The sequence below is a fragment of the Oppia nitens genome, unplaced genomic scaffold (genome assembly GCF_028296485.1).
Source record: "Oppia nitens isolate AA-2021 unplaced genomic scaffold, nextdenovo-longstitch-racon4-pilon3 scaffold3_pilon_pilon_pilon, whole genome shotgun sequence".
Taxonomy (NCBI): Eukaryota; Metazoa; Arthropoda; class Arachnida; order Sarcoptiformes; family Oppiidae; genus Oppia; species Oppia nitens.
Genome location: NW_026533221.1, coordinates 2790001 through 2804576, shown reverse-complemented (window position 1 = coordinate 2804576; position 14576 = coordinate 2790001). Strand labels below are relative to the sequence as shown.

At 28.7% G+C, this 14576-nt stretch overlaps 1 protein-coding gene across 1 annotated transcript in view; it reads right to left on the bottom strand.

Moving 5' to 3' along the window:
* Nucleotides 1-214: 214 nt before the first annotated feature.
* The window catches only part of LOC128957663 (G1/S-specific cyclin-D2-like), a 15335-nt gene continuing 973 nt past the window's right edge, over nucleotides 215-14576 (bottom strand). The window contains exons 3-5 of the mRNA XM_054303468.1: nucleotides 13303-13471; nucleotides 4532-4680; nucleotides 215-607 (exon numbers count right to left, since the gene is read on the bottom strand). Coding sequence (XP_054159443.1) covers nucleotides 347-607; nucleotides 4532-4680; nucleotides 13303-13471 — 579 coding nt within the window. The 3' untranslated portion in view covers nucleotides 215-346. The remainder of the gene's footprint in view (nucleotides 608-4531; nucleotides 4681-13302; nucleotides 13472-14576) is intronic.

The window sequence follows — 14576 nt, the reverse complement described above, 5'->3', positions numbered from 1 at the left end:
ATGAAATTATATTTACTTGAAAGTATGACTTGAAATATGATATGAATTGTTTGGTTATATTAGTGTCTAATTTCCGGAATTTTTCGTCGATGTCTTCAAACGATAATTTCGTTGATATTTTTTTGTCGATGTCTTATATATATATTTGATAAATATATATTATATAATAATAATAATAATAATAATAATATTGAAATTATTGGCACAAATCCCAGATATAGATATATCATTAAAACAAACAAACAAAATTGAGCTGCGATTCAACCAACAAAAAAATTGAAAATTAAATTAATTGTTTTCTTCCTCTTTTTTTTATTTGTTGAAATGTCTGATCACACGATGCCTTTCAATAGTGAATATCCCGGACTTCAGCCATTGATTTCTCATTATTATTATTATTAAGTGAACAGTCGTCGGTATCGATATATGTTTGATGTTTCATTGGGTACACCATCTCTGTTGTCGTCGGCCCGGTATTGGCTATATTGTTAACTCTGGTATCTGTAAACTTTTGCGGATAGTTTTCAGAGTTGGCACTCTTGATGTCAGCTGATAAATGAGATGACATTATGCGCTCAATCTGGAGCTGACATTCACGCAACAGATCCTAAAATAGTTTAAAGAAACAAAAAAAATAAAATAAGTAATTATATACCAATTAAAAAATATGTTATTATAGCGTTTAGATTAAAAGAAAAAAAGTGCCGATTCCTCTCTTTTTTCAGTGTTGTCTGAAATAATAGCCTAACACATATGGGTCTAGGATTGGGAGAAATCGTGATTAGGTTCAGACAACTGGACTGATAGACGGACCAAATGGTTTGCAAACGCCATCGGATTCTTTGATTTTTTTGTTGCTCTTTTGGTTATTTTGTTTTGTTTTTGTTTGTAATCAATTTGTTTGTTTAAAAAGAGTTGAACTCCCAATACTACATATATCGTTAAAAGTGTGGCCTATTTTTCGAGCTTACGAGTAAAGTGACCGAAAGTATACACAAAAAAAGTTTTTAAAAATCTGTGATTTTTATTTATAAAAATTATCCAATTAATGACCATTAGTTAACTTAATTGGTAATTTAAATTAATCTATATAATTTGTTTACATGAATTTATTTATTTTTTCAATTACATATATTAATAATTATTTTATTAACTTCAAGATTCTAATAAAATTAGCAAGGTTTATTAGATAAATAATATATATATATTCTGGGTATCAAAAGTTATTTAGCACATTTAACTTATTCAATATGAGATTAATAATTAGTAGTTATTTATAGTTAAATAGTTGTGCATTATTACCATTTTTCATTAATACTATCAATTTTCACGCATAATAGATATGAATCTCTCTCTCTCTCTCTCTTTCTCTCTCTCTTAATAATAATAGATTTTGCCAAAAATTAATTTTCAATTTGGGTCACAATACGCGTAAAATGAATGCATAAAATGCTTTCACACAAAAATAACTAATGAATTTTTTGTTGTTAAAGAGAGGGAGAGAAAGAGAGAGCCCAACAGAGAGCCATACAAATAGACCCAAACATATACAACAATCCAAACACATACTACTCTCTGATGGGTTTCTCGGAATTAAATGTATAGTCATTCATAGGAATTCATACTTTTCATCGTACTGTTCATACATATGCCTTATTGTGCCATATAGTGTGTGTGTGTGGTGTTAGTGTGTATGTATTCAGTTTGCTTAGTTAACACAAAGAGGATTGAAAGCTTTATTAGCGATTAGTTCACTGAATTTTTGTTGTTGTTGTGGTGTTTGGCATATATATTATATATGTGAGACCCGATATTTAAGTGTTAGAAAGACCATAAAGTAGTGGTCATTAAATTAATAAAAATATAAAACAATTGAGAAAACGATTGCTGTAATCAAATAAAACTAAAATATAAAAAAAAAGTTTGCGCTCCAAAAAAAACTAATGAATCTTTTCATCGGTGAAAACGTTTATATTAAAAGAAACTTTTTTTTTAATTTTATTTATATATTATATGTTACTCTATATATCTATTATTTTAGGGCCTTTTAAAAAGGTAAAGTAATAGTTTAGAAAATAGTTTAGAAGTCATTAAGTAGATCTAAAAAAAATTATACCAATATTTTGTTTGAATTTTTCTGTGGCTCTATTGTTTAGAGAGAGAGAGAGAGAGAGAGAGAGAGCTAATGGGAAATTTAACACTCATATTATGCCCGAAAAACACTGAAATAATATGGCTTAAGGGCAACCAACACCATAGACACACACATACACATCAATGCAAGCATTGGTAAAACTTGTGAAACACTTGTGAGAGACCCGGAGATGCATTTGAGGCGATATTTTACATTTAAATCAAAAAAAGCAATAACTCTGAGAACAAGTTAGAGGAACAAGTGGTGGTTCAATATGTATGGCAACTAGTAATGAGTGGAGCGTCACTTCCACTGAATAGAGATGGATAGTGACTGTTGTTGTGGATGGTATGGCAGAGAGAGAGAGAGAGAGAGAGAGAGAGAGAGAGATAGATAGATAGATAGAGGGGGACTCAACTCTCGTTGTGAACAAGAAGTTGCCACATAGCACATGGAGGCGTGGTGTAACCCTATTCCAAAAGTATACATGACTGCCAATGCCTACTATACACTACTGGATGGCGGAATGCCTGTCGGCAGCTATAAAGTTGGAATTTGGAAATTGCCTCCCATTCCACTGTTAGCCCCGTTTGCCAGTGAAGACCTTCACGCAGTTTTACATTTTGCCCACTAAAGCTATATGTATATAAGCCATGGCCAGAAAGCACTTGTATTGACAAATAGCTGCGGACACGATCATCAGTTGCCACCCGATGGCAAAACATAGGCATAGATTTAGTGGAATAAAGAGGGATAGAGAGGGATAGGGCCAACATTAGAGAGATAGATAGATGAGAGGCCAACTTATTGAGGGATGAGTGAGAAAATGAGAGAGAAATGAGAGAATGTCTAATAAAGAATCGGAACGTTAGCTTAGAAAAAGCCGAAACCATTCAAATGAAAGGAATGCCATAACTATCGGTTAGTAGACGTTTCCAAGTCTTTTAAGTTATAAATTATTAACTAAATGATTGAATGACTCTCTCATCAAAAAAATAATATATAAAACAAACTCATCCCAAGAATTTTCATCTTTTATTTTTTAATTCAACACTAATCACGAGTCATAAGAGTAGCACAAGAGATAGCTAACCTAAAGAAAGAGTCAGTGAGTGAAAGATAGATAGATAGAGAGAGAGAGAGAGAGAGAGAGAGAGAGAGAGAGAGAGAGAGAGATGTGAGGGAATGGTAGGCATATCGTTACGTCATTGTCTTGTATGTGGTATTTTTGCACTTGTATTGAGTTGTTTGAGACGACCGTGAAAAGTGGTGAATATAAACCAATATAACGTGTAAAACATAAGGCATGGTGTGTGTGTGTGTGTATGTATGTATATATATGTATATCTATATGTATAGTATGAGTCTGGAGTCGAGTCAGTCTTCAAGTCGTGAGAATTTGCAAATGAAATCACAATTCTATGGACTGGTAGTCGAGTACTAGTGCTATGTGGCTGAGGGTCAACATAATCATCGATCTAATCAAAAGATAGACGACCAATGGCTTGCCAGCACTGGCAGGTATTGGCAGCAGAGTCTCTCTCACACATATACATTCACATATATGTATAACTTATATATATTAGTGTATATACATATACACACACACACACATATATATATATATATATATATATATATATATACTGTATATACGTGCACTGAATCCACTATTTAGGTTCGCTTTTTATAACACACATACAAAAAATAACAATTTGTGTGCTTATATGCTATAGTGAGCGCACCTTTTATTAGTAGCAAAACAAAGAGATGTCACGAATTCACACCCCGTGGGCATAGATATCGGCCACAGATTCTTCAGGCACTTGTAGTATATATATATATATATATATATATATATATATACAATGTTTCACTTGACATGAAACCTACCGATGAAGAAAAAAGTTTTTTCTGTGCCAATACCTGATTGTCCCCCCAATCAGTCGTTTAACGATTTCTGAGTAAAAACTAATTTTTTTGTTTTATTTATTTTTAAATTCCTGATATAATTGTCTTTTGTTTGCAAATCTAATTTATTATTTTCTTTTAAAGTTCATTAAATTAGACGCGCTTTCACTGGCAATTGATTACACAAAAACAGGCATTTAAGTGTCGCCCATATATATATATATATATATAGAGAGAGAGAGAGAGGATGGCATGAAATTACTGTTCACAACACACACACACTAACACACAAAAGTCTGCCTTATAATTGTATGTCTCTTTAAAAAGAAAATAATAATGAATTTCCTTTCGCTTTGATATTCAATTATTTGAAAATGATTTGCAAAATCAAGATAATTGAGAGGAAAGAGTGATTAAGAGGAATATTAAGATTTTTTTGAGGGGAAGGGAGAGGGAAAAGACATGTCGTCCTCTCTATTAACTTACCAGTTCTAATCCCGTGATTTGATGCAATTGATTAATCATTGGTATCGGATAACAGACATTATTGTTTTCGAGTCGGGTCAGGCCCTCGATGGCGGTCGTTATACTGGCGGCGGCCAACATGGATGGCGGGAATATCGAGAATGTCCAGTCTGTCCAACAAACAAAAACTAATGGTTAATACAATAGCATAATGATTAGCAACAATAGTGTTGGCAAACAGTTTTAGGTAACAGAGTGTCAATTTATATTGATATGTGTTGTGCCCTTTATGTGTCATTTGTAGCTAATATTCATTATATTTGCATTTTTTCCCATTTTGTGTACAAATTTTTTTTATTTTGGTGAGAAAGTGCAAGAATTTTGGTGTTTATTTCGGTAATCATCAAACAGTAGCCCTTCTTTTGGGTTCATTAGACAATGTAATGGCTATGAATGGAGTTTAATATTTCATTCGTCAATGAGAGCCAAAAACTCTACTGTTTTGTCGATACATTGTGTTTGTATGGGTAAAGAATGCTTACACACACAGAATCGATGATCTTTGGGAAAAACTAAAACTACAAGTGCTGTCCAACATTGAAGTCATGGACCACTATAGATATAGACTAAAATAGGCCTAAAAATTGAGGACTCAAATGCTCGAACTAAAGCCTAAAATTTTGAGTACGAGAATGTATTAAAGTATTTTTGATCGTCAATAGAAAAGCATTCATTTCATTGTATAGCCAATGCCCGCCCATTATTTCCTTTCCCGAGAGAAGCTATGGACAGCCACTACCTGTTGCCCTGTTTCCCAAATCTCAGGAATGCGTGTATATGTATAAAATCAGGCTTTACAGGTACGACCTGCAAATTACATGTAAATTACATTTATATCTCAAACTACCAGTGTATATATATATATATACATATATACAGTATATATGTAATGGTATACCATTCACCTAAACACCATACACACACACAAGTGTGAACCTGTCTCTCTCTCTCTCTCTCTCTCTCTCTCTCTCTCTCTATCATATGTTATTTGAACTCTTTCATTAATAAGTCAAAGTGCAAGACTTGCACATCACTGGCAACTAACTCATGATAACATATGATATCAAAATTGATATAAAGATACTGTATATCAATAAAACTACTAATAATAATAATAAAACAGAAAGTCTTCAAGTCGTGAGAAATATGTTTAAAAGACTTCCTATTTTTTTATATGTAATATATCAATAAAAATATGTATGTATTGCATAAAAAATACTGTTTAATAAATAATAATTTCAATTTTTATTTTCCATAATCAGTTATTTTTAGTAATATTATTATTATTAAACAACATACATGAGTACTCATAAAAATCATGCGAAACACACACATACTATACAAATACAAGTTTGTAACTGAATTACTTACATTAGAAACATATACAAACATAACATTACACACACACATACACACAACCACTCCTTGAAAAGCATTACTTATCGCTTGTTTGGCGTCTAATGTATAGAAAGGCTGGAAACTGATAGAAAAGCTTTTGTATCAGTGATGAGGAGCTAAAACAACCCTTAAGACTCTCTTTTTATATGAAGAGCCGCCTCGAGATACCAGCGATTGTATCTCATGATTGACGCGGAAGAAATACCTGACAATGAGAGAGAAAGTCAATTGTAATGAGAAAAATGTCTGTCTTTTCCAATAATATTAATAGTAGTTGTAGTAGTATTAGTAGACTGACTACACTAACAGTTAAATTAATACATTACGATATCAGCTGAAACATATACCATATGAGATAAAAAGCTCATAAATAAAATTATATTTAAAAATAATGTAATGTATAACTTAATTAATATATTAATATATATATAATACAGTATATACGAGTCTAATAAAAGTGCTAAACATATGGTGAGAAATAGCACCTGACTATCAACTGACTCTCACTTTCTCTATTTCTCTCAGTTGTCTACCCGTCCCGACTCCAGTGTGGGATGCAATGAGAGCGCCGGAGCTGTTGTTGTTGTTGTTGTGTTGCTCTCATTGTTAGCCGTTATATAAACATATCAACAAATATTTTTATCTCGAGATAATGATAATAATATGATGAGCTCTTAGTTCAAGTACACAACTGTTTTATTTAATATTAACTAAATATTAACTATTTATTAAGCCTATTATGAGAATATATTGCAATGTTTTTGTTTAATAATTTATTAGTTATTTTTAGTTTATATATATAACAACATTATTATAAGTATTAGAGATGTCTAAAAGTTATAAAACTTTTCAAACAAAACACAAATAAAACGGCAAATACTTTGGTTGCCTTTTTCTTTATATATAATTTATATTACTATATGTATTATATATATATATATATGCATAAAACTATTTAAAACTACGGGTCATATATTACTTGAAGATTACTGACATTATACAAACTTCATGACTCTCAATCACACACACACACACACAGTTAGACCGACTTTATAGGAAACCCCCAATTGAGTAACTTTTGTTTTGTGATTTTTTGGCGGTATATGTATATGTTATAAGCACTTGGAATATAAGATTAGGCCCTCAGTGATTGGCCATTGGATGTCTACGAGCCCAGAGTGCCGATAGTTGTGTGATAAATAATGGCAATATATACACACATATATATAATATATAAGTTATATATAAATATATATATGTAGAAAAGTATGTATATATGTATGGCATGATTGGTGAGAAGCACTACAATATTATCACAACTATTATATTGGAATTTCGTGCTCTCGGAGTCTCACCATTGAGGGCCACAACATCAACATTAACAGCACAGTCACTAACATTAGATATTAGGCTATCAATCGGATAGCCCAGTGCTGAGCCATTGCATACCATACATCAGATATAACAAGAGCTCACACATACATCTAACTTGACTTCCGGCCCAAAGGCAACAAAGAAATGCTTCATTGATAGTTTGGTTTGTGTGTGTCCTTCACAGATACAACTATTTTATATGTCATCAAATCATTATCAATGGCTGTCCGAATCAATACATCCCTCCCAGAGCTATAACTTTATGTTTCCTCTCCCTCTTATTAACCATTTCTTTGTTTGACTTAAAAAACAACTTTTTTCAATGAAAACCATTGTATGTATACATAAAGTAAATGACTACTTATTATTTGTGTGTATTTTTTTCAATACAATGAAAAAAATATTAATTGACAAATAAGATTATTAGCAAATATTGGTGAATATCTTAAGACAAAAAGTAAAAATATGCATTAAAAGCAAACAATAGGCATTAAATGGCATTTAAAGGGCAAACAGGTTGTTGCCTGTATTTTGTTGGCAAGGATGTCATCTCAATGGCATTGGGACAGGGATGCGGACCTACACACACACACACACACACATACACACACACAATCCCTTACATCCTCAATGGATACGCAAAACCAATTACTATATATAAAAAACTAATTTATGAATGAATGGCAATTACGGGAAATGATATATTAATAAAGTATATTATTGTGTATATGTTTTATATAATATACAGTATAATAGCAATTCATGGGAAAAGTCGTCGTCATTAAAGAGTTTAAATCTCAAATTATATCAATACTTTATCAATGACTCTACTATTAATGTTGTACTACAAACTATGCATTGATTTTTATACTACAAAATATTGAAAAGTTATTATTACCAGACACTAGACATGTATTTTTTAAATATAATACAGAAAATATACATATTATATATGATATTATTAGTTAGTTATATTGCATAACTTAGTGTCAGACAGCACTCATTTGGGATTTTATTTTAAACCCTTTAGAAATGCTTTTTTAAAATTACTTTTTTGTTGTAATGTGTAACTAAAGAATATATATTAAATACAGTGTATTGAAATGAAAATCAATCAAAAAATAAAATAAAAATAGCCTTAAGTGGAGATTGAAGTTTGCAGACATTGACTAAAAACAAGTGTTCATATGTTTGATAACATTGCAAGTCTTAATATACATAAATATCATATATATTTAAGTATATTATAATAATTAATACCAAAATTTACTATTAAAAGGCATAATTAGTTAGTTATAATGAACTTCATAAATATATAGTTTGTAATATTGCTGCCAAATGTCCATAATATTGTATACATATTATATTTATTATATACAGTAATATAAGCGCTTATATATATATATATATATATATATAATATTGATATAGTCTTTCTTTCTGTGAAAACATAAGCTTTTGATTTAAAAAGAAAAACTGCTATTTCTTTTGACTGATTTCTTTCCTCAGCTGAAAACTAGACTTTATTTTAAACCATTTAAACTAAAAACAGTGACTCTACTAACTAATAATAATACTAATACTAAAAACCATTTAGTGCCACACATGGAGTGCCCACAAAATGCCCTGAAATTCCTCAAAAATACAAGTAATAATAACCCAAATGCCAACACTTTACACCAATGTTTTAACACACACAACAAAAACACAAAACCAAGTGATCACCCGAAAAAAACATAGGGAACTGTAGTTTGAGAGTAACTCAAGTACTATATGAGAGGGAGAGAGAGAGAGAGAGAGAGCGAAAGAGTTAATTTTTGTGGATCTCTTTCTCTCACGACTTTTGCCATTAACTGTATATATATATTGAAGTCTAAGATATGAACTCCTTTTTAATACTCGTATAATATAGATATCTATAGTATACAGTATAGCCATTAACAAGCATTTTCTCACAAGTCATGCAAATCATAAACATATTTACACTTTATTTTTACAGCAAAAATTTACGGTCTAAAGGGCTTTTTGTTGACTAAATATTTCAATATATTTATGTTGTTATAAATGGCTGTGAAATTCCTATGTGTTATGCTTTTTATAAATTGAATTGAGTTCAATTGTGCACTAAATATCCAATATTGATAGATGATACACGTGTGGTTATCAATACAAATTGGATACTTTTATTTAAATTTGTTTTTATTATTATCGGAAAAATATTATATTAAAATATTAACATTATTGTAAATGTTTATTAATATCCGACTTGTACTGTACTCAACTAACAACGAATAAAACATTTAATTTAATTGCATTATACTGTATAATATATTGCATAATTGTTTGTTAGGAAATTGTATATATATATATATATATATATATGATATAATTATTAATTTTCAATAATATTATATTTATTAGTCTAGTGAAACAAAATACTAATTTTAAAAATATTTTTTTTATAAAATTAATGAATACAAGAATTTCGATTAAAAACTATATGTTTTTGCTTTCATATCTCATGTTTCCATCAAATTTATTCTGATATTTAAAAATATACTGTAATTTATATAAATATATGTTATGTTATATAATTAAATCAAAATTAATTCTATGTTAACAGTGACACTATAATTAATGAATGAAAGAATATATATACAGTATATATATATATATATGTGATGTGTGTGTAGTTTTATTTCAATAGTAAATGTTGTAGTATTTTATAACTACTGTACTAATAAAAAGCATTGCCATATAAAATAATAATAATAATTTTTTTAATAACACATATTAAAAACATATGAGTGTGAGAAATGAAAAAGTGTTAACACAAAACACACTACACACTAACAAGTCTTATGAATGAAAATTTTATTTTAGGGGAAAAAATGCGACTAAAAAAACTACTTCAGAGCAAACAATATGTTCAATCCTTTTGAATGAAATGATTTATGAATAAAAAAAATATTTTATATAAAAAATACTATAATCAACGTTATTAACTGTTTTTTATCTCTCAAATGTATTAACTATGTGTTAGTGTATATGGAGAGAGAGAGAGAGAGAGAGAGTATGGAGTGATACTTAAATTAAAATAGTAGTCACAAAAAAATGATTAATTGGTAGACTTTTTTATATATAAATTTATATTTAATTTATATATATATTAGAAATTTGATTTCTTATGAGAAAAAGTTCGTCGCCCTAGCAGTAGGTCATTGTGCAAACATAATCACAATCTAATGTCAACAAAATGATAACAACACAAAAAATTATTTTAGTTTTTCCGTGTTTTGCCACTTTTTTCTAATATAAATATAAATAATAAAATTAAAAAAAAACTACTACTAATGCTTGTATCAATTGAACAAATCATAATATACAGTATAATATGGCTTTCGAGTACATTAAATAAATTTTTATTATTATTATGATTATACATAGAGACAAGCTATATAAATATATATTTTTTTATGTACATGTTTGTATTTAATATTTTTACTTAATAATAATTAAAAATATATTACTTTATATATCATCAATGTAAGAGTATTTTTCATATTAAGTAAAATAACACTCAATTAATATTATTTGTAACATTCAAATTATTTCAGATAATGATTATAATTAAAGTGTTTAAATAATATAAAAATTAAATAGATGATACTGGCATTAATTAAGTGACAATAAAAATGTTTGTTAGCGACAAACATATATAATATAAATAGACCTAATTTAGTGTCTATTATTGATAATAATAGTAATTATCAACTCATTTTTGGCGACAGGTGTCAACAATTTTTTTTGATTATAATTTAAATATCATACTATCATTATTATACTGTCTATATGTGCAATTGAAATTTCATTAATAATAATATTGATATTTAGTTTTCAAGTATATAAAAAAAAGATTTTATATTTATATACCTGTATATAAATATTTATATTGATAAAATATAATTACATTTTTCTTATAAAAAATGAGGTAAAAGAGTTATAATACTTATTTATTATATATATATATAATAAAATATCGTGATATATATTATATAATAAAGAAAATAAAAGTGAAAGTGTTTCACAAATTAGCAATTAAAATTGAAATTGATAAAATAAAAAAATAAAGTATTAAAAAATAAAAGATAATAAATGAAATAATATGACATTTTACATAATAGACATAACTTATAAAATGTTAATATTTTATATAGATATTTATAAAGATCTGACTTTCAAAAAAAATTTCAACAAAAAATTAATTAGTTATGTTTTTTGTGGTCTGATTGAGCGTAAAAACAACAAAAATTTGACAATTTTTAAAATCTATGACTATTTTTCAAATTATATAAAAGCCATAAAAATGAATCACTTTTTTTCTGTGTGGATAAAAACTAATAATAAAAATTATATATATATTATGAGAAAAAATTAAAACACGACTTTTTATATATACAAAGAAATTCATTAAATGTATGTCGACTTTGGGAGACCTCCGCTGAAGAATTTCGTTATTTTATAGCATTTAAAAAAATAACTAAAAATAAAAAAAAACTTGAATTAAATGTCCTTTCATTTTGTGGTAATGAAATGCAAAACATATTCAATGTTTTAAAAAAAAATTCAGAGAAAAAATCAGTGCTTTAAAGTATATACTCTGTATATATAATATTTAGTGATTTTTTTTGTTGTTGAAACAATTTTTTGTTGTTCGTTGATTTTTTTGTGTAAAATAAATATTTTGATACAAATCTATTTTAATTAAAAAGCTATCAAAATTTGTTTAATTCAAATAAATTAATGTCTGGATTGTGTCTTATATAAAGTATATATATATATATATTTAATTTATATAATATATAGAAATAAAGTTTGATGACTAACTGGTTTTTTTAGATAATTTTTGGCCAAATATTTTGATAAAACAAGTAAATAAATAAATAAATGTTTGATGGGAAAACATTTTTAACATTTTCATTTTGTTTGTGTGTGTGTGTGTGTGGATATGTTTTGTTATGTTATGTTAAAGCAATTAAAATGTATATAAATGTTTTAATATATATATAAATAAATTTTTTAGGTAAATGAATGTGTATATTACATAACATTTATGTATATAAAATTTTTTAATCCCCTGATTTTTGCTATTAAATAATTTATACACTTTGTTATACACATACATACATAGAAAAAATGAAGGTATAAATAAAATTGGCAAACGATTGCATCAAATGAGTGCTAACTCGTCATACTTGTCGGGCACGGCATGTCTAACCATAACTCAACGATTTTAGCCTTTCCCGTCACACAACATTCCCTTTCAGATATATTTTATAAAAATTATTTCACTATTGAGATATACAGTATATATACATAGAGAGACCGCAATTATAAACGATTCACAGACACACAAACCACTTGAAGATTCATTGCAATTGCAAAACGCATTGATATGTGAATTAATTGACTGTTTTTTTCTGGTTCCCCCCCTCTTAAAGACAGCCAAAAAGCCCCATAAGATTCCCAATGAGTCGATTAAAATGTATGAAAACCTGTCTCTTATATTTGAACAAATCATTACACTTAATATATACCACACATTTAGCAACTGATTTATTAGCGAACCATTGAAAAGCTCTTTGTTTTACTCAAAACACATATATATATATAATTTATTTGAATCATTCATATGTAATATATGTGTCAATGAATTGAGAAATAGATAGTCAGAAAGAAAGAGAGAGAGAGAGAGAGAGAGAGAGAGAGAGTAAAAAGTGTGAGAGAAAAAAAGTGTATACTAATGTTGAATTGAAAAAAATTAGCCGAATATTAGCGGCGCAGCGGCTCAGGTATGTATGTATATTGTTGTTTGCTAATGCAGGCACCGGAAGGGATATATATATATTGAATATATATATATAATTTATATATATATATATCAATGTGTCTGTCCTTACCTGCAGCACATAATGCGATGAATGTTTGCGCGTGTTTTTTGATCAGTTTCTGTACTTCAGACACTTTTGGCCACTTATGAAGTCTTCGGATAAGTATATTTAAGAAGTCGTTCGGAGTAATTGCTGCCAAATCCCACTTCAGTCGATTCAATACTAATAACTCCCAACCCTATGGATGGATAGATAGATAGAAACGGTTGAAATTCATGTAAAAATTTTCTTTATAGTCAATTGAATTGAGTGATTAAAAGACAATTAAACAATACTATAGTATTATATTATTATTATTATATAGTATTCGGTAATTTAATTGCATGAATGAATAGCTTTCTTCTTACACAACAATTTTTATGAATTAAAACTATTTTTCTAAATTCAATGAAAAATTTTTAAGGAGTAGTTATTGTGGTGTAGTTTGTAGTGTTTAAAAGTATAGCATTTTTTTGTATATATATTTATTTATCATAAAATTCTTTATTTCATTATATACTTTTTCGGTCAAACAATAGGAGTAAAGTAAATGTTGAGGTGTTTTATAAAAGACATTCCATTGATATTATATATATATATACCTGAGCCACACATGCCTGAGCCCATACCTTATGCAACATTTTTGGTGTGTATATCACAGGTGAATAATAGTTTGGAGAGAGAGAGAGAGAGAATGCAAAATAATTTTCATTCACCAAATGCCTGAGGGGTTGGCATAAAGGGACTGGTAGTTAGTTGGCATTTGGATGACAATAGTGGAAGGGTGCCGGTCGCATGTCTTCAGCACTTACTCACTCCACTCACCCAATGAACCTATTCTTTATATTCGCATATTTTTTATGCCACCATAAGAAGGGTCTTCCGGTGGAGTGAAGTGCTGGCAGTAGTAGTAGCGGTGGTGATAGTAGTGGTAGTAGTAGTAGTCGTCGTTTTCTATCAATGGGAACGACGACTGGGTTTTTTCAGAGGGCGAACAATAAGTTTTTTATTTAAAAAAATGTAGCGATTCTTGAGAGACCAGAGATGAATCCTATGGATCGCATGAAATATTTTTGGTGGCGAAAGAAAAAAAAATATTTCTTTGCGAGTAATGTTCACCTGTTCTTATGGAATGCGAGGCATATCGGGGACTGAGATTTCATTCATGGGATTGGGATTTCTAGGCTCTCTACGAGACGGACCATTGTCTGCCGTTACAAATAGTGTAAGTGCACTGGTATTTTGGGCACAACATTTGTATATATATATATATATAAACGGTATGCGACAAGTTGTGGACAAAA